This window comes from Camellia sinensis, chromosome 1 (genome assembly GCF_055761805.1).
Source record: "Camellia sinensis isolate YWXY chromosome 1, ASM5576180v1, whole genome shotgun sequence".
Lineage (NCBI taxonomy): Eukaryota > Viridiplantae > Streptophyta > Magnoliopsida > Ericales > Theaceae > Camellia > Camellia sinensis.
Genome location: NC_138961.1, coordinates 242,654,948 through 242,676,584, shown reverse-complemented (window position 1 = coordinate 242,676,584; position 21,637 = coordinate 242,654,948). Strand labels below are relative to the sequence as shown.

Here is a 21,637-nt window from a genome sequence, read left to right as displayed (position 1 = left end):
TTGGGCTAAAATAGTCATATAAGACAAAATAAGTTATTTTAGCCAAATAAGATAAAATGTCGCATCCAATCCATAATCATTTTTTTTTTCTCACAAAAGTCAAAAAAATTAAAAAACCTATCTCAAATGAGACTTTTTAATCTCAAGCTAAAATAGTATAAGTGGTAGCTGCTAGGTTTCTTCCCTCGTTAAAGTCCTTTGTGTGGAGTTGCTTGCCTTGTTGCCGAAAAAGCGTCTGTGTTGGTGCTGGTATCGATGTAGTATGGATTATTTCGATTTGCTGGAAGGGTCCGACGAGTGTGAAGATGTGTCTCATCGTTGTTTAGTGGGGAAGGTTTTGGCCCCAAAGCTTTTGAATCAGTCGGCCGTATCAAATATCCTCTGTGGTGCCTGGAAAACCAGAGCGGGGGTCTCCATCACACCTTGGAACGACAACATTTATCTCTTTCAGTTCGAGGATGTTGAGGATAGGCAGAGAATACTAGATGAGTCCCCTTGGTCTGTCATGGGTAGCATTCTGGTCCTTCGGACGCTTCAACTCGGCTTGGCTACGGCAGACCTGGAGTTCTGATGGAGTCCCTTTTGGGTGCAAGTTCATGGCCTTTCGATTGACAAAATGACGCGAGCTCATAATGAGGTTATTGGTAATCGTATTAGGCGTTTAGTGGAGGTGGAGGCGCTTACGACTGGACTATTTTTGCACCATAATTTTCTCCGCTTGCGAGTAGAGATCGATGTCTTCAAACCTCTACTACAGGGGTTTGAATTCGGGTTATGGTCCAGAGCAAAGAACTGGTCTTGCGAGAAATTTGGTCTCTCTTTTGGGTCAGCAGCGGCGAACTACGTCGGTAGGACAACCGGTGGTTAGCCAACTGGTGGAGCACACCACTGGGTAGCGCGTGGGGAGAGTGCGTGAGCTTGATTCATCTGCTTCACGCCAGCTGGCAGAGCACGTGCCTGTACTACCTGACGTTTCTCAGAAGGTGGAGCGAGATGATACGGAGTCCTCACCTCCTTACGACAGATTGCCACGTATCCCCTTAGTGATTCCAGAATCTTCTCCAGTGCTGAACCTCCCCTAACACGGGATAGAAGAAGAACATGGGCCCAGTGATAGGCTTACTAAGGTGCCACAAATAACACCAATTTTGGGCTTGGAAGATATAAGTAATGTCCCATGTGCTAGAAGGACTAGCGCTGGGCCCAAGTCCTCCTATTTTGTTACGGAGCTCACTGAGGAGTCTACTAATGTTTTGCAGCCCATTGTTAATACGCACCAATCATAAATTTGGGTGGAGGAATTGAGTCTTAGCCCAAGTCCAGAACGATATAAGCCTAATCATTTACTCATGGACATTAGTATGTCTCAGGTGTTCAAGAGTTTATCTTTGAAGCGACCAATTTCAGAGAATGTCTCAGGTGTTCAAAAGTTTATCTTTGAAGCGACCAATTTCAGAGGATGATTGCAGTGTGCAACTAAACCAGAAACGTTACAAGTGGGAACCATTTACGGGGGTTGCTGCAGATTTCAGGCCAGCAGAGGAAGCAAAGGCTTTGACCATTATGGGTCGTAAGCCTAAGGCCAAAGCAGTGGGTCGGAAGGTGGGTCGACCAAAGAAGGTGTTGATGTGCGAAGTTCCGGTTCGGCATGCAGAGATTGATGAGTTGTCCAGTTTGGGAAGAGAAGTCGCAGTAAATGTTTCGCCATTAATGGATGAAGACCTTTGTTCGCAAATGGCTAGTACATTTCCTTCTTCGGCTTACTTGAGCGAGTCTGCTATGCATGGTATGATTGATAGGGTGGTGGTGGCTGACCCAGAACAGCCACAAGGCTCATGTTGATTATAAGCTGGAATTGTCAGGGGTTGGGTCGTCCCCTGACAGTCCAGATCCTCCGAGGGTTGTGCGCAACCTATTGGCCTGCTGTGCTATTTTTAATGGAAACCAAGAATAAGAGAACTCTGCTGGAAAGAATTCGGCGATGCCTTAACTTCCCGAATAAATGCTATGTTGATCCAATCGGCATCTCGGGGGGCTTAGCCCTTTGGTGGGTGGATGGAGTGGGGTTAGATGTTCGATTTAAATCCAAAAACATTTTTCGATGTATTATTTCGGCTCAAGGACGGGGTCACTAGGCAGCTTCTTTCATCTATGCTCCTCCTTGCAAGCAGGAAAAGAGAGTGTTCTGGAACTATTTGACTACTATGGCTAAGGAGATACAGTATCTGTGGTTATGTATAGGTGACCTCAATCAAGTGGGCTCCGTCTGGGAAAAGCAAGGTGGAAGGGAATGTAATAGTAATCAACTGTCTGAATTTCGAGAACTGTTATCGGATTGTGAGCTGAGGGATTTGGGATTTAAGGGAAATGCTTTTACTTGGTCCAACAACTAGGGTGGCATAGATAATGTTCGAGAACGCTTGGATCGAGCATTGGCGACAATTGCATGGAGGGATTTATTCCCGAATGCTCAAGTCTTTCATGATATCTGCTTTGGATCAGACCACTGTCCCTTGGTGCTTAATTGTGATGTTCTTTTGGTTTGGGTCCCACGAATTTTCCGTTTTGAATCCCTTTGGACTACTAGCCTAAACTGTGCAACTACCGTACAATCTGCATGGGATCAGGACCAATCGGGCTCTCCTATGTTTAAACTTGTCCAACACTTAAAGAATTGTCAACGAAGGCTACGGGCATGGAGTGGTCAGGAGTTTGGCAATGGAAAAAGGAAAATAGATATCCTTCACGCACAGATTGCTTGGGTCCAGAGCCAAAATCACTCACTGGACAATGAGGCCCTTCAAAAGGACTTGTTTCACGAGCTGGAATTAGTCATGAAAAGAGAGGAGATGTTTTTGCATCAGCAGTCTCGCATTCGATGGCTTAATTTTGGTGATCGCAATTCTGCCTTCTTTCATGCGACCATTAATCAGCGGCGCCAAAGGAATCAAATTCTGCACTTGAAGGATGACCATGGCAGATTGCTAACTGAAGAGACTGAAATTAATGCCCACTTGTTTGATTATTTCTCGACACTTTTTTTCTGGAAATGGCGGGGGTAGCACCGTGGCTGCTTTAGAGGTGGTGGAAAGGGTCATTACTGATAACATGAATTCTCAGTTGATTAAGGAGGTAACAGATGAGGAAGTCAAGGCAGCGGTTTTTCAGCTGGGTTCTTTAAAAGCTCCTGGGTCGGATGGCTTTCCTGGTTTTTTCTATCACACTCATTGGGATATTGTAGAGCCATCAGTGTGTCAAGCAGTGAGAAGCTTTTTTCGGAGTGTCCATTTGCTAAAGGAGCTCAATCATACTAATTTGGTCCTGATTCCTAAAGTTCAGGCTCTTAAAACTTTGTTGCATTTTCGACCAATCAGTTTTTGCAATTTTAGCTTGAAAGTCATTACCAAAATTCTTGCGAACAGATTAAAGGGGATTTTAAGGACGGTCATCATGCCGAATCAGTCGGCCTTTGTGTCGGGGAGGTTGATTCAGGATAACATTATAGTGGCCCATAAGGCGTTTCATGCCTTGAAACTCCGAAAAGGCAAATTGGAAGACCTGACACTTAAAGTTGATTACAACAAAGCATATGATCGTGTTCATTGGGGCTTTTTGAGTGCTTTGTTGGAAAAAATGGGGTTCCATTCCAAATGGGTTCAGTGGGTAATGGAATGTGTTACTACAGTTTCCTTCTCAGTTCTTGTCAATGGAGCTAAGCGGATAAGCTTTTTCCCGTCAAGGGGTTTAAGGTAGGGGGATCCCTTATCTCCCTATTTGTTCATTCTTGTTATGGATGTTTTCTCCAAGATGATTGCCCGTAGTGTGCAAGAGGGTAGGCTGTCTGGCCTAAGAATTCGGCGGGCCTGCCCCATCCTCTCGCATTTGTTTTTTGCGGATGATGCAGTGTTATTTTTTAAGGCCACAACTGATGAGTCTAAGGAGGTCGAAAGGTTGCTACAACTTTATGGGGATGCTTCAGGACAATCTGTGAATTTTGATAAGTCGGGGGTGCAATTTTCTGGCAACATCTCCCCCTCTCGGCAAATGGAGATTTGTGAGTTCTTAGGGATCCCAAGAATAAAGGCCACTGCGAAATATTTGGGGCTACCTTCTTGTTGGGGTCGTTCAAAGGCGGAAGCATTCAATTTTCTTTATGAAAAGTGCTATCCAAGTTGCAAGGGTGGAAGGCCAAGTTGCTCTCCCAAGCCGGTCGAGAAGTCCTAATTAAAGCTGTGGCCCAGGCTCTGCCTACGTATGCAATGGCGTGTTTCCTATTTCCTAACAAACTGTGTGATAAACTAAGCTCTTATATCCGTCATTTCTGGTGGAAAGGGGATCCGGAGGAGGGGGGTATTCATTGGTGCAGCTGGAGTCGGTTGTGTTTGAACAAAAATAATGGTGGTTTGGGATTCAGGGATTTTCGGGCCTTTAACAGAGCACCCCTTGCCCGCCAAGGATGGAGATTAGTCAAGTATCCAAATTCTTTATTTGCACAAATTATGAAGGGCATTTATTACCCCCATACGAATTTTTGTCATGCTTCTCGGGGTCTGCGACCATCATGGGCTTGGGTAAGTTTGCTTCAGGGCAGGGAAATCCTTAATGGAGGGCTTCGATGACAGGTTTTGAATGGCCGCTCAATTCATTTTTGGGAGGATAGATGGATTCCTTCCAACCCGGGATTTAAGGTGCACAGTGCCAGGCCTTCTGGAACAATGGGGCAAATGGTCCATGAGGTGATTGATCCTGTTAGACACACATGGGATGAAACTCAACTCCGAACTCTAGTTTCTAATATAGACTGTGAAGCCATCCTCTCTATTCCGGTAGCGTTAAAGGAAGGTAATGATTCTTTGGCGTGGCACCATGATGTAAGGGGCTGCTATACTGTGAAATCGGGGTACCAAGAAGCAGTGAAGCAAGCGCATATTCAATGTAATTTTCCTGGTTCGTCCGCAGATTGGTCGGCGAAGATTTGGAAGTTAGTATGGAATTTAAATGTGCCTCCCAAACTTAAACATTTTGTTTGGCGGATTTATCATAATGCTTTGGCAACCAAACAAAATCTGTGGCGTAAGCGGTGTGCTCACTCGGCGGTCTGTCCTATTTGTTTATCAGAGGTAGAGACAATTGAACACCTTTTATTTGGATGTGAATGGGTTAAAAGGGTCTGGTTTGGCAGCGGGATGGGCTTTCGGTGTGACGACATTGCTTTGGGACCTATTCGGACTTGTTTGGGCAAGCTAATTACATCACTGGGTACTGCTTGTGGGGGCCGAGAATCACTGTGCTCTATGGTTTGGTTGGCTTGGTGCATTTGGAAGGCACGAAATGAATTCATCTTCAATCACGTCCCAATGGATCCTATTGGAGTAATTGCTACAGCTAAAAGGGTGGAAGCTGAGTTTTTGGTAGCTTGTGAGGACGCCTCAACATCTCCGGCAACTCTCGCAGGGGCACCGTGTCCAGTGCAGCATTAGGTTCCTCCCCCGAATGGGATTTGGAAAATCAATTGTGATTCGGCAACTGATTTGTTAAGAGGGAGATGAGCTGTTGCCGTTCTCCTTAGGGATGATACGGGCAAGTTGGTGGATGGCATTGCGGCATCACTTCGAATGACAACTGCTTTGCAAGGTGAGGCATGTGCTGTGAGACTTGCATGTTCTATGGCCCGAGCTCTCCATGGTGCCACTGTGGAGGTGGAAAGTGACTGTAAAACTCTCATTCAGCTTTGTGTGTTTGAAGGGGTCCCTCCGTGGGAAATTTGTCCTGTGATGAATGATATTCGGTGCATGGCTAGCAGCGGGAATTTGACTTTCAAATGGTGCCCCCGAATCCAGAACAGAGCTGCTCATTGTGTGGCCTCAGCTTGTTTGCGAAATGCTTTGCCTGTTGATTGGGTATCCCAGCCTCTTGTGGCTTTAGTTGGATGCCTTTAGCTCTTTTTTTTGTTGTTGCAGCTTTTCTCGATCAAAAAAAAAAAAAAAAAAACTTACATCCCAAATGAGTTCTTATCTTTATTTGTGTTTTTCTGGATAAATTCATTAAAAACAGAGTAACAAAAAAAAAAGAACAAATATGTCAAAATTAACATAATTATCTCAATTTTCAGACATCATCCACTTTCAACATTAAACTTTAGTAAATAGGAATGGCAACGGGGCGGGGCGGGGCCGGGGATCACCCTCCCCGTCCCCGATCCCCGATGGCCAAAACTTTCCCGTCCCCGGTCCCGATCCCCGACGGGGAACCAATCACAGTCCCCATCCCCGTCCCCAACGGGGATCGGGTTTCCCCGACCCCGAAATTCCCCGATCCTCATCAACAGATCAAAAAACAACATCACCACCACTTGATCAAAAAATCAATAACAGATAAAAAAAAAAATAAATAACAAATTTGTTTTGTTATGGTATTTCGTACAAACCCTCCACACAAAAAAAATTCGTTCAAAAAAAATAAAAAAATTCACTTACAGATCTGTTACAGAGATCTGTATTCGTTCAAAAAAATAAATAAATTACATACACAAACATATCTGTATTCGTTCAAAAAAAATTAAAAAAAAAAATTATATACATACATACACATACAAACCCAGATAAAAAAAAAAAATTACATACACAAACAGAGGCTGAGGTTTGGTTTGGTTAATGGTATTTCATACAAACCCTCCACACAAAATCTGTTTCAAAACAAGATCTGTGTCGGTGGAGGACGATCGGGGGAGGAGGACGACGGATGAGGACGATCGGCGGAGGAGAACGACGGAGGAGGACGATCGGCGTCGGATGAGGACGAACGACGGAGTAGGCGATCGGCGTCGGAGGAGGACGAACGACGGAAGAGGACGACGGAGTAGGCGATCGGCGTCGCGGAGAGGTACGAGAGTGAGAGTAGAAGAGAGAGAAAGATGACAGAGAGAGGAAGATAAAAGGGAGGAGAAGAGGCTGCGGTTCAACCAAACCCTATATATTATATATATACCCTATATATGTTATATATATATAAGGGCAAAATAGTAATTTTATATCGGGGAAAACGGGGCGGGGATCGGGGCCGGGGTCGGGGCGGGGCCGGGGCTGAAAGATGTATCTCCGTCCCCGGCCCGTATATCATCGGGGATTTAATTTTTAATACCACCCCCGGCCCGTCGGGGATATTTTTCGAGAAATCACCACTCAATTCGGGGTCGGGGGATCGGTTCCCCGTCAAGCCGGGTTCCGATTGCCATCTCTATTAGTAAAGGTGTTTATTGTGGCATAGTAGCAATCGACTAGTTTGGAGTCAACGTCGCAAAGATATGTGTGGTTCATAGGAGTCATTACCAAGATTTCATGGTTGGTCTACCATATGATTTTTAATTTTGTTGAAAAATAGTTTTTCACTTTGATTTAAGCCCGATCCTCCAACAGAAGTTCATTTTGAAATCAAGGAAATTTTTTAAAATATTTTTTTTAATGCTTTCACTAATAAGTGCTTGTAAGAAATAATTTTGTTTTTTTATTTATTTATAAAACACATGATATATTTTTATTAAATTTAATATTTTTTTATTAAAATTAATATATTTTGATTTTTTAAAATAATTTTTATGTCAATTTCTATATTAAACAATATCATTGTAACACATTAATATTTTTTTTTCTTATCATATCACTCTTTTCTTCTATAATTTAATAAGAATCCATAAAACAGTAATGTTATGAAGTTAAATATAAAAATTTAAAAGTTATAACTTAAATTTATTTCATGTGTGAATCTCAGATTCCATCACTTCAATTGCTACCATTTAAACCCATTTCAATGGAATTGGGGGTGCACAGCAGCCACTGCTGTGCAGTCAATTGGGCCCTTTTCAGGATCCATTTTGATAATTCAAACCGTTCACATTTCAGAATACATCAAGTAGAACATACCTGTAAAAAATCAAGTTAATCGGATATCGTTTATCCATTCATCCACTCACAAATAACAATTGTAATTTAAAGTATTAAACTGAATACAAATGTGAGTGGATGAATGGGTAAATGATATCCGATTAACTTGATTTTTTACAGGTATGTTCTACTTGATGTATTATGAAATGTGAACGGTTTGGATTATCAAAATGGGTCCCGAAAAGAGCCCAATTGGCTGCACAGCAGTGGCTGCTGTGCACCCCCGCACAGCAGTCACCCCAATTCCGTAAAAAATCAAGTTAATCGGATATCGTTTATCCATTCATCTACTCACAAATAACAATTGTAATTTAAAGTATTAAACTGAATACAAATGTGAGTGGATGAATGGGTAAGCGATATCCGATTAACTTGATTTTTAACAGGTATGTTCTACTTGATGTATTCTGAAATGTGAACGGTTTGGATTATCAAAATAGACCCCGAAAAAGGCCCAATTGGCTGCATAACAGTGACTGCTGTGCACCCCTGCATAGCAACCACCTCAATTCTATTTTTTACAAGTATATTCTACGCATTCTGAAATATGAACAATTTAAATTATTAAAATAAATCTCAAAAAAAACCCAATTAACTACGCAAAAATACTATTATGTACTCCCGCACAACAACCACCTCAATTCCCATTTCAATATACATTTCGGGTCCAAAATTTGGAGTCCCTAGCTTTTTCGATTCGTAAAATATCTCACAGAGTAATTAGCGTGTAAGACGTGTGCGCCACATGTTTCAAATTGCATTAAAAAAGCCGCGATCGCCATGCCACTTTGATTCACACGTTATAACTTGCAACAACGTCAACACGCGCGAAGGTCAAGAAATGTATGCCAATAAAACCGTGCCACGCTAACCATTGGCGGCAAATCGGATCCCTCACGTCGTTGTCCGACCCAATCGTTCAAATCTCCACAACCATTTCTGCATATCAGTGGCGACTCCGTAATTTCGATCAACAACGAGGGCATACCCTTCACCACTTCGTAACCAAACAAAACCAACAAAAATATTGGTGGGCTGAAGGCAGAGCCTCTTCACGGAGCCACATCAGAGAGAGAGAGCTCCTCAAGATTCTCTGCTGTTTTATGGCGGCTTTTGCTAGAGCCTTCTTGATCTCTCGCGTCACCGACGTGTCACTCAAACCCCTCCAACCACCACCGCCTCCCTTCTCCCACCACCACCGCCTCATCCGACCGTTGCTCGCCACCAGGAGGCTCCCCTCCACCGTCGTCAGCTGCCTTGTCTCCGGCGTCGACGGAGGTGGAGTCTCTGACGACTTCGTCTCAACGAGGATGTCTGGTTTCGATCGAGAATTTTTTGTAATTGCTACTATGCTGAAGAAAATTGAACTCCTGGACACTTCCGTTATTTCCAAGGGCGTTTCTGATGCCGCCAAGGATTCCATGAAGCAGACCATCTCCACAATGCTAGGGTTGCTCCCATCGGATCAATTCTCCGTCACGGTTAGGGTTTCGAAAAGCCCTCTGGATGGCTTGCTCACTTCTTCGATAATGACAGGGTAATAATCACTTGTGCTACTTCATTATATAGACAGATAGATATGTATAATTGTAATTGATTTGCTTTTGCTTGGAGCTTTGTTATAGGTATACTCTGTGGAATGCAGAGTACCGGATTTCATTGATGCGGAATTTTGATAGATCGATAGATAGTTGGAAAAGGTCTGGATTTCCGGGGGAAAATGAAATTTCGGAAATGAAGAGTGAGGATGGTGTGGTTGAGGTTGATCGTTGTGCTGAAGATTTAGAAAATTTTAACCTTGGGAGATTTGGGGATTTGTCTCCCGAGGCTCTGAACTACATTCAGCAGCTGGAATCAGAACTGTCTACAGCTAAGAAGGTGAAGTTTTTACTTTCTCTTTGTCCCTCGGATAAATTTGATTTCAAAATTGACATGCTACTACATTCAGGGATGATAAAATGAAATATTCTCCCCAAATGCATGACCTGGAACCTTTTGTTTAGAAACCCTATCTAAGAGTGTCTCCAAAACTTCATCTTTTGTTTCATCAATTTAAATTTGATGAAAAACGTACAAAACTGATGCTCCAACGTTAACATCAAATCAGTATCAAATTGAGGATATCTCAAATTTTTTATCAAATTGAGGATGCTGGAACCTTTCACCAAATTATTGTAGATAGCCATTAGCTTTACAAGTGGTTGTTGGACAATGCTTGAGCACGGGATGACCGGCTACTTGACCACCTCCTTGCAAAATTGTCTATAACTGAAACAAAAGTTTACACTGGCTGGCCGACTGGCCGGACATCCCGGGTCGTCCTCCTGATCGATCGACCGGTGGTTTGATGAAATTTCAAATTATTCCGTTGGAACGTGCAATATCAGATGAAACTTTTACTCAAATTTGATATAAAAAAAAGAAAAGAGAGTAGACGTTGGAGATGCTCTAAGAGATACCTCAATCTATTCTCAATCAGTTACATTTTTTGATGTCCAACTACACAGCCGTAACATTTGTAATTATGTGCTTTATAATTGTTCTTGCTCTTATAGACAGACTTTTATAAATTGGTTTCATCATGATATTCAAATCTCTAAATATTGATCTACTACTCATGAAGTAATATTTGATACTCGTCAGCTCTAATCATCTGATTTTTAAAAGTGCTAAAAGTTATCCATTCTAAACTGATTTGCAAATGTTGTTGCAGGAGCTGAATGCCAGGAAGCAGGAAAATGTGCAAATGGAATATATTAGAGAAAGCAACAATGATTTATTGGAGTATTTGCAGTCCTTGGAATCTGATATGGTACCCACCTGGATTTTTTCCCCCCATGCAATATAGTGCTTCTATGCTTGAATTGGGTTCCTTAGCATATGCCATTTGTTTCAACAGGTGATTGAACTAGCACAACCATCATCTTTAGAGGTTGAGGAAATTATTCACCAACTTGTTCAAAACATATTAAGGAAATTCTTTAAAGATGATTTTAGCTCTGATTTTGTGGGAGATTCTGCTATAAGGAATGTCGAGAACTTACAAAACGGTGATGATGAGTGTTGCAATACCATAGGCACTTCACGGAATTACCTAGCAAAGCTTCTTTTCTGGTTAGTATTTTGTAGTCGGTGTTTCTTCATCACTTATCACACAGGCATTACTAGAAACAAGTTATTCATACCTAATCGTAATTCCACCCTGTTTTTAAGCATTGCTAATTCTATTGCTCCGATGGATCAAATCATTTATTTATTATTATTATTATTATTATTATTATTATTTTCGTGGAAGTGCAGAATTAAGATGTTCCTTTGATGACATTGGCAGGTGTATGTTATTGGGTCATCACTTGAGAGGCTTGGAGAACAGATTGCATCTAAGTTGTGTTGTCGGCTTGTTGTAAGTGAGCAGTAAAGAGGGTGTATATTCTTTTGTTGTGAATTTTCTTTTCAAATTTTCTATTTATGTTCGTTACTTTTACTTTTATTGAGAAAAATAAACTTAAAATGTGCAATCATCTCATTGGTTTCCTTTTCGTTTTAATAAATCATGTAATCATCTAGCAGAATATAAACTGGGTGGGCAATTGCCCCGGCTCGAATCAATGGAAATGTATTAAATAAATCGTCTTTGTTGTTTGGTTGATTGCACAGCTAACTCAAGCTGTTTAGCATACATTACAAATTTTAAATAAATAAAAAAAATTGATCTAATGAAGTTAACAGTGCCCACCACGTGTAATAGTTTTCTCCCCAATATATTCCTCTTCTTTGTCCAATTGTTTTCGTTAAAAATAAAAAATAAAAAAATGGCATTCCTGAAATTACAAAGAATTAAAGACAATAATAATCAAATAATTACATTGTATTTGTTCTCAAGAGAATCATTACAAAAAAAATGCTTAGAGGCCACAAATGCTATATAACTCAGTTGTATATATATACAAATCAATCCTCTGTAATGAGGTAGATGAAAAAATATAAATCGTTTTCGTTGACCATTGTTACAACTGTTCATGATGTTGGGAATGGGTTCTGTGGAGATCATAAGGTGCCCATATATGATCAACTGTGCATGGAGATTTGGCATCGAGACTCACCCATGGCTTCCCTTTGCCACACCAATTCACCCATGGCTTCCCTTTTCCACTCCAATGCAAAAGACTAACCAGACCCAGATGCAAATTCCTGCAACTATACACCACATTATGCCCACCAAGCACTTGTTGGTTCCATCTATACCAAACACTAGCAAAAATGGCGGCAATGAACCCAATTCATATATCTTCGTCTTTCTGTATCTCCATCCATTTCTCTATCTTGAACTTGTAATTCCCTTCTCCACCTCGCCAAATACATCACCATCACACCCGTGTTAAAATGACACAGTCTCTTCCCTTCAAACACCATTGACAACTTCGCATCAATACTAAACTCATCGGTGAAGTACTTGGTGAAATTAGTACGGCAAAACTCAGGAGCTCCGATTATTCTTGACCCAGTTAAAGAGAGGGATCAGAGCTTCTGAATGTCGTCAACAATGATCATATCGGAGTCTAGATAGATCACACGGTTTATGCAGGGTTCAAGTATGTCAGTGAAGAATGTTCTCGCGTAGTTCAATGTGTCGCCAAGAGCTTGTCTGATGAAAGGGCTGCCAACTAGGCTTGGGATAATGGTGCAGTGTTATGTAATTGGAGACAATTCCCCTTCAGTCTAAAATTTATAGTGGAGGGTGCTATTTGGGCCAATGGGGCCTACTGCAGTTTCATTTCAATAATTTAAACCCGTTTATTTTATCAGACATTTCATGTATTCCATCTATACAAAAAATTAGATTGGCATGGTAACTATAAATTGTTCAATTTATCGTTTTTTTTTTACTTAAAAAATGGATGGCAATAGTGTTTTTAAAAAGAAACTATACATTTTAGTAAATGCTGAGATATTTTTGAAAGGTGATACTAATGACATAGTATTACCGTTAAATTGAAATTTTTTTCTACTAGGGGAGGAGAGTATTGTAGCCTTGTAGGCTGCTGAGGATTAGGCCTCTCTGTATTTCTTCCTAATCTAGGACTGTAGAAACTTTGGGAATGAATCTAGCAAGGGTTTTTGAAGCATGAAAACTAAACTAAGTGTTATATGGATCTTCACACTCAATGTAATATTCACCTTCGGCCATGACAATGTCTTTTGAAGCTTGAAGGAAGATGGACATGGATGGAGGTCTTCTAGTCCTTGTATTTGCTCTCATAGATGGGGATTGAGAAGCATAATATATTGACGAGAAAAAGGGCTTTGCCATCCAATGTCTAATGTTAATTTATGAGTTTTTTTTTGTCATGAACTGAGTATAGTAATAGACAAATAGAAAATACATACAAAGATGATAAGTTTCAATTACAAAAATGACATTGTCATATTATTATTATTATTGTTATTTATTTATTTACAAACTGAAATCAATGGAAATATTGACCCCCATTAACAAAAAATTTGAATAGCTAGAAGCAGCGTGAATATAGTAAATAAATCATCTTTGTTGTTTTGGTTAGCATACATTGCAAATTAAATTATAAGATAAGATAGTGACTACGATTGATTTAACGAAGTTAACGGTCCCCACAATGTGTTGTAGTTTTTTTCCCAAGAAAATCCTCTTCTTTGTTCAATGTGTTTTTGTAAAAAATAGCATTCCTAAATCTCAAAGAAATAAGACAATAATCATTACAAGAAAAATGTTTTAGAGGCCGCAAATGCTGTATAACTCAGTTTGTAATCTGTATAGATATATACAAATGAATCCTCAAGAATGAGGTAGGAAAAAGAATGAAAAAATTATCAATCGTCTACAGCTGTTCATGACGTTGGAAATGGGTTCTATGGAGATCATAACGTGCCCATAGATGATCAACTAAGCATGGAGATCCGGCATCGAGCCTCGCCCATGGCTTCCCTTTTCCACTCCAATGCAAAAGACTAACCGGACCCGGATGCAAATTCCTGCAACTACTCACCACATTGTGCCCACCAAGCCCATGTTGGTTCCATCTATGATCAATTGACTCAACATCTCCACCAAACACTAGCAAAAATGGTGGCAATGAACCCAATTCATATATTCTCTTCTCTTTCTGTACCTCCATCCATTTCTCTATCCTCACCTTGTAATTCCCTTCTCTCCACCTCCCCAAATCCATCACCATCACACCCGTGTTAAAATAACACGGTCTCTTCCCTTCAAACGCCATTGACAACTTCGAATCAAACCAGAACTCATCGGTGAAGTATTTCTTGAAATTCGAATGGCAGTACTCTGGAGCTCCGATTACTCTTGACCCAGTTAAAGCGATGGACCAGAGCTTCTGAATGTCGTCAACAACGATGATATCGGAGTCTAGATAGATCACGCGGTTTACGCAGGGTTCGATAATGTCAGCTATGTATGATCTCGCGTAGTTCAATGGGTTGTCGAGAGCTTGTCTGATTGAAGACGAGATCAAACTTTTCACGACTCCTTCGTTGAATGAGTAAACCTTGAAGGGTAGAGATGGGAATGTGGATTTGACGATTTGGGTCAATTCGGTGGGATTGGGGGTGTTGGAATCGGAGGCGACGAAATGGAAGTAAACGTTTTCTGGGCACGATGTGTGCTTGAGAACAGAGTAAATCGCGGCCATGGAACCTCTCAAGTACTTAGCATCGAGTGTCATTGCGATGTGAACGAGAAACGAAGCACAGGTCGATGATGAGTTGTTTGATACTGGAATTTGACATTCGGGTCCATTTCTATATACGGGTGCTTCATTAAATTGAAATCCGTCATTGAAACTCAAATTTTCTGTCACTTTCTCGGGAAACAATCGAATGGCGAAGACGGGGGAGAGAAACAGAGAAACAAGTATGAGAACAGAGACCAATCGGTGAGGCATGCTAGATAGAACAGCAATGATTTTGGTTTTCTGGGTTTGTTTGAGAATGGAGGAAAGAAGAGAGGTTGCTTAGAGAAATGGTGAGACGAGGTGAGATATTGAAAGTCTATGTTGATTTTCTTGGTATATATGAACAAAGAAGAAAAACAAGAACGCGTAGAGTTGATGAGAGAGAGAGAGGAGGACAATTCAAATGGGTTGGCGTACTAAGAATGATTCCAAAGTGTTAGGTTCGAGAAAGCTCACCACCAATTGGTTCACACGCATCATTGAAGACAATGTCAGTCCACATGCCTCGTATCTATATATATTTATTTATTTCTTTAGTTACCATACACGTCCCACCCAGGCTGTTTCCAGGATACTTCTTCACTTCTATGTTTTATTTATTTATTTTTTCATTTTCTATTTATAGATTTATTTTTATTTTTTTTTTGGTAAACAGGAACTAAAATAAATTAAGTAGGACAGTACAAAGTTCTGGGATAACTAATCCCGCGAGCATCATCATACAATTGATTAGCAATACATGGTGGAGCAAAATCAAAAATATGTAAGGTATCAGTTGTGGGAGAGGCTTGATTTGCTAGAATATCCGCGCAGCTGTTTCCTTCGCGGTAGATATGATTAATCACTTGGACTCCCAGCTGCTGTAACAGGAACCTGCAGTCATGGATTAAATTACTCAAGTGATGGTTAGCATTTTTACTACCCATGATGAGTTGTTTGACAAGCAAAGAGTCGGTTTCCACTTCAATGTTTCTGTAACCTTTATCGAACGCCAAATTTAGGCCATCACGGAGTGCCCAAAATTCGGCTTCTAGACTTGAAGCAGTTCCTATGTTTCTGCAAAATCCAGTAACCCATTGGCCCCATTTATCTCGGATAATTCCTCCACCAGAAGCAGGCCCCGGACAGCACTTGGCTGAACCATCAGTGTTCAGTTTGTAATTGCAAAGATAAGGAGGGTGCCAAGAGATAAAATGGGTGGATTTTGATCTGGTAGGTTGGAATAGGGTGGAGGTATGCTGCCATTCAAGGGCCAAGGAAGTGATAAGTGAAGGGTTAAAAGGGGTAGGGTTGTTTGGGGAGAAACAGTGAGAATTTCTAGCTTTCCAAAGGGACCAACAGGTGATTGGGAAAATAATGGACCAAGCAACATTGGTGGAATGGAGAACTGCGGATTGACAATTTGTGCGGACCCAATTAGTGAAGGCAAGGTTGAAAGAGTCCTTGAGAAGTGGGGGAATCCCAATGGAGTTCCAGTGATCTTGTGAGCTTGGGCAATCTCTAAGGATATGGCAAGTGGTTTCGGGAGCAAGCAAACAAAGGGGGCAAGTATCATCCGAGGTGATGTTTCGACAGAAGAGTAGGGATTTGGTGATGATGCGTTGATGAAGGCATAACCAAAGAAAGTGGGTTATTCTAGGGCTAGCATGGATGCGCCAGACCCAATCCCAATTGGATAAAGGGGGGGATATGGTGAAATCTTTTGAAAGGAGGTAGGCAGATTTTGATTGAAAATCACCATTCACAGAAAAATTCCAAATAGCTTGATCGTCACCCGAAGAAAACCAAGGAAGAGTGATACTTTTGATTTTGTTACCAATGAATGGAGGGAGGACAAAGGAGATTTTAGAGAGATCCCACGAATTATCACACCAACAGTCACTAATTTTCAAGGACACTTCATCCCTAGTGAGAGGACCCGATATGACATTTCTAAGTAAACCAATGCCCACCCAGTTATGCAGCCAAAAGGATGTGGTTAAGCCATTCCTAAGGAGGGTTTTGGTTCCTTTTTCAATAATATTGTGACCTTTGTGGATACCTCTCCAGGTTGGTGAAGCTCTAGTGGGTCTAAGGTTGGGATTTTTATATTTGGCATTAAGAACCTTAACCCACAAGGCATCTTTATCACGTTGCAAGCGCCAACCTAGTTTTGCCATCGCAACACGGTTAACAAGGTTGGATTGCCTAATACCCAAACCCCCGAAGTGTTTAGGTTTGGTCACAGTGTCCCAACTAATGGCATGGATTTTGCGGATCGCAGAATTTGAACCCCAAAGGAAGTCCCTATTGATTTTGTCAAGAGCTTTACAAGTGGAAATGGGAAGGTAATTACATTGCATAATGTAAGAGGGAATGGCGGCATTTACAGCTTTAATGAGAGTGGTGCGACCAGCTTTTGATAATAGTTTGCTCTTCCAACCACTAAGTTTGGACTGAATTTTTTCAACGAGGAAGTGGTAGGTGGCTCTGTTGGGTCTGTTATGAAGGATAGGGCAGCCTAGATATTTGCCAAGATTAGTGGTTTTTGGGATTTGGAGAGTGAGGGCAAGGTGATCTTGGATTTCGGTATTAAGGTTGGCTGAAAAGAAGACTTTTGATTTAAGGAAACTAACTTTCTGGCCTGATTGGGTACAAAAGTCTTGCAAAATATTTTTGATGCACTCACAATTGCTATCAGTAGCTTTACCAAAGAGGATGAGATCATCCGCGAAGAAAAGATGGGATAGTTGCGGACCACCCCTACTGAGTGTGATTGGAGCCCAGAGATTTTCATCACAAGCCTTGTTGATGGTAATGGAGAGGTATTCAAGGCAGAGAATGAAAAGATAAGGTGATAAGGGATCGCCTTGACGGATACCTCTAGTGGGTGTAAAAGAATCAGTCAAACCACCATTAAACAAGATAGCAAAGGATGATGTGGAAACACAAGACATTATGAGGTTGATCCAGAGGGGGGGAAAGTTGAAGAAGGTTAAGACTTGTCTAATAAAACCCCATTCAAGACGGTCGAAAGCCTTTTCGAGATCTAACTTGATGAGCATGTTTCCGGATTTCCCTTTTTTGGATTTGAATTGATGGACACATTCTTGAACAATGATGACATTGTCAGTTCCTTTTCTGCCCGGAATGAAACTTGATTGGAGAGGACTGATGATGTCATTCAAAAAGGGGCGAAGACGAGCCACAAGGGTTTTGGTAATCACTTTATAAATAGTGTTACAAAGCCCAATGGGACGAAATTGAGTGATGGTTTCAGGGTGGTCAGATTTGGGGATAAGACACAGAAGGGTTTGATTAATTTCAGGTTGGATCTTACCAGTGACAAAAGCATCTCTCACACAATGGAAAACAGAGGTGTTTATGAGGTTCCAACAGCGTTGGAAGAAAGCTGGGTGGAGGCCATCGGGGCCAGGAGCTTTCCAGGGCTTGAAAGTATGAAGAACAGACTGAATTTCCTGCAACGAAGGAGGATTAGAGAGAGAACAATGAAGAGTGTTATCAATGGTGGGAAAAGTGAGGGCGGTTTGAGGGAAAAGATTTTCAGAGATGCTAGAAGATGTGAAGAGGTCCTTGAAGTGAGTTACAATAACCTCTTTAATCTGACCCTCTTCGTACAACCAGCTGTTGTTTGAAGTTTTTAGGGCAAAGATTTTGTTTCTTCTGCGGTGGGACAGGACAGAAGCATGAAAAAATTTTGTGTTTCGGTTGCCATCAAGAGTATAGTTAATTCTGGCTTTGAGGGCCCAAAAATCTTCCTCCATTTTGAGAATACCATTATAGTCATTGATGAGAGATTTTTCAAGATCAAGGAGGAAGGGATTTGAAACAGAGTCAAGAGATTTTTGAACCCCAAGAATCCTAGCAGCAAGTCTTTTTTTTCGAAGGAAGATATTACCAAAAGTGGTCTTATTCCAAAGAGAGACTCTAACTTTAAAATCAGAAACACAGTTGGTGTAAGGGTTAGTGGGATTGCTCCAACTTTCTTTGACAACACAAAACAAAGATGGGTCAGAGAACCAAATAGACTCAAAGCGAAAGGGCCGGACAGTTCTACGGAGGTGAGGATTTAGATTGAGGAGAATGGGGCAGTGATCAGAGTGGATTCTGGGGAGGTGAAAAATTGTTGTGTCAGGGTATAAAAGGTGCCAATCATTGTTACAAAGAGCACGGTCAAGGCGCTCTCTGATGATTCCACCAGCTTGTCTAAGGTTGGTCCAAGTGAAACGGGGTCCAGAAAAACCCAAGTCCATAAGGCCACAGTGATCTATGCAACTTTTGAATCTCTGGGAGCGATAAGGATTAATGGCTCGCCCACCAAATTTATCCGCATTTGAAAGAATTTCATTGAAATCACCCACTATAAGCCAAGGAGAGTTGTGGTTATCAGCAAAAAGCTTAAGGTTATCCCACAGGTCTCTTCTTAGATTATAGTGAGGACTTGCATAAATAGCAGAGAAAAACCAACTAGCAGAATTTGAATGTACCTGAACAAAGGCGTGGATTTCCTGCTGAGTCACAGAGAGGATGTCGCAACAGACTTCAAGATCATTCCAGAGCAGCCAAATGCCGCCAGCAAAGCTAACGGGTTCTGAGATTTCAAATTTGGGGAAGCCAAGGCTTTCACAGATTTCTCTACCTCTATCCCCACCAATTCTGGTTTCAGTGATAACAACTATGTAAGGTTGATGTTCATTCCTCAGGTTGTGAAAATGTCTTCTAAAATGGGGGTTAGCTGCCCCACGGCAATTCCACAATAGGACTTTCATTGGAGACTTAAACAAGGGAGGGTTGGGGGTTTCCCCCAAGTTCAGATCCGCCTGCGAAGACACCCATCCTGGGTCCAAGCTGGTTTTCTTCTTCCTGTTCCAGTATGGGGTTAGGCAGACTGAGTGTTCTAGAGCCCAATTTACGGGCGTCGTGTAAGATTTGGCGATAACGCGAAGGCGGAGGAGATCTGGTTCTGCTAGGATTTTTTCCACTTTGGGAAATTGGCCTGGGAGAATGAACTCCCTTGGGATGGTGAAGAGACGGTGAAAGTCCAGCGGTGGGGGTTCTGGGATAGGAAGGAGAGTCTCCACAACTAGGTTGTTCTGGAAACTTTGGAGATTTGGGAGAAATTGGATAGGTTGGGTCACAATCTGGTTCAATTGAATCACCTGTGGAGGGGAATCGGAGAGGTGGGTGAAGGGTGTTGACAGGTAAGTTACCACCACAGTTTGGCGATGAAGATATTGTGCTGGAACAGGGAAGAGAGGGGAGAGGGTCATCCAAATGTTCATTACTTCCAGATCGAACCACCCCAAGATGTGGGTGGGATCCCTTTGAATCTCTTGGATCAGACGATCGTCCACCCTTTGGTAGTGACCTCCTGCCATCATGTACCAGCCCTGTTGGCTTTGTGAGTCTGTGGTGGTAAAGCGAAAGGGGATAGCCAGATCTGGGGTTGAGTTTAGGAGAGAGGAGTGTGGTTGGGATGGGCTCCTCCGGGTCAGTGCGAGGTTGCGAAGACGAGGCATGGGTTTGGTTTGGGCTGTTAGGGGTTGGGGTGGGGGTGGGGGTGAAGACAGGGGCAAGAGGGTTTAAGGAAGAGGGGAGATCCATCGCAGGGGTCACTGGGTTTGCAGAACTTAACGAATCAGAGGGGATAACTTGTGCAGAGTTCTGGGACAGAGAGGAAGCTGGGATGAGGGGCGTAGACAGAGAAGGGAGGAGAGGTGTAAAAGGTAAGGCGTGTTTGGAGAGATTGGGGGAGGTAGATGGGGGGGTAGGGGGACAGCTGGGGTCGACAGAAGAGGAGGGTTGGTCAACGGTTGTACAGTCAGAGAGGGTTTGAAAGAGATTAGAGATAGGCGTGGTGGATGTGGGGCCCAAGGATGCCAATGGTTGGGATATTTTTAGGGGCACTTTCTGCTGCCAGACTTTTTGACTTTCATTTCCATGCAAGGAGTCGCGATTTTGTCCTTGGTTCTGGACACCCTTTGTACCAACAACTCTAGTGAGGTTTTTTTTCAAAGGTTTCTTCCTCGCAACAAGCATCCAAGAACCGAAGGGTTGATCATCATCTTGTTCAAGGGGAGTGTGAACAGTAATTGGGGCTGATGTGGATGTAGAGTTGGGAAGTTTGCAATCACCCCTTTTATGGCCCATACGACCACAATCAAAACATACGGAGGTAATTCCTTCATAAGACACTTTTTGGATAAAAGAACCCACTTTAATCTTGGAGATAAGAGGCTTGGATAAGTCCACTTGAATACAGAGTCTAGCAAACCTTCCCCTATTGCCATTTTCTGTATGAACGTCGATTTTAAGGAGTGTACCAAGCAGGTTACCCAATCTTTTCAGAGTACTTCTGTCATAATACTCTATAGGTAGGCCTTGGAGTCGAGCCCAGATGACTGTGGTGGACATAGTAGCTCTGTTTGTGTGAAATTCAGGTTCCCATTTTTGTAACGCCAGAAAATTTACACCAATAAACCATGGACCATCGTTGAGAACTTTGTGAAGATCAGACTCCAGGTGGAATTTAATGAGATAGTAGTGGTTACCTAAGTCAATCCCATGGATAGGACCAGAAGGTTTCCAAAGTGAGTTGATTCTATTCATAAGAAGACTATAACTCACATTGCGACCCATAAGTTTAACAATAAGTGACTGATTCCAAGGATCGCGAATGCGAGTTAGTTCTTCCTGGGAAAAGGTGATGCAAGGAAGCTCACAGTCATCTACTTCCTCACTGAGGGGGTTAGTAGTAACAGTACCAGGAGGAAAGAGAGTAGGGATATCGTCTGAAGGGAAGGGTGAGGCAAGGGCCTCTTTGAAAGAGCTGAAACGGGGGTTGTTACCTGATGGGTGCCCATTTTTCCGGAGATGCCTCTCGAGAAGATCAGTTTCTTCCTCTGTTTGTCCGTTGGCTTCATCCTCTGGTTGTGCGATGGTTTTGCCGGCTGCTGTGGAATGAACTTG

At 42.1% G+C, this 21,637-nt stretch overlaps 2 protein-coding genes and 1 pseudogene across 3 annotated transcripts; 1 reads left to right on the top strand and 2 right to left on the bottom strand.

Moving 5' to 3' along the window:
- The first annotated feature begins 8,374 nt into the window (after positions 1-8,374).
- Positions 8,375-11,568, top strand: LOC114263470 (uncharacterized). Its single transcript, XM_028204020.2, has 5 exons — positions 8,375-9,477; positions 9,566-9,818; positions 10,654-10,752; positions 10,840-11,054; positions 11,272-11,568. The coding sequence occupies exons 1-5, from the start codon at positions 8,786-8,788 to the stop codon at positions 11,345-11,347; spliced, it is 1,335 nt and encodes a 444-aa protein (XP_028059821.2). The 5' UTR covers positions 8,375-8,785; the 3' UTR covers positions 11,348-11,568.
- A 222-nt stretch (positions 11,569-11,790) lies between these two features.
- On the bottom strand, positions 11,791-13,251 carry LOC114263472 (putative galacturonosyltransferase-like 10 pseudogene; annotated as a pseudogene). Its single transcript, XR_014364997.1, has 2 exons — positions 13,119-13,251; positions 11,791-12,604 (listed from the first exon to the last, which is right to left on the bottom strand). The product of XR_014364997.1 is annotated as a putative galacturonosyltransferase-like 10 pseudogene (transcript).
- Positions 13,252-13,673: 422 nt separating this feature from the next.
- On the bottom strand, positions 13,674-15,155 carry LOC114263471 (putative galacturonosyltransferase-like 10). Its single transcript, XM_028204021.2, has one exon. It carries the CDS (start codon positions 14,876-14,878, stop codon positions 13,796-13,798), a length of 1,083 nt encoding a protein of 360 aa, XP_028059822.2. The 5' UTR covers positions 14,879-15,155; the 3' UTR covers positions 13,674-13,795.
- Positions 15,156-21,637: the final 6,482 nt, after the last annotated feature.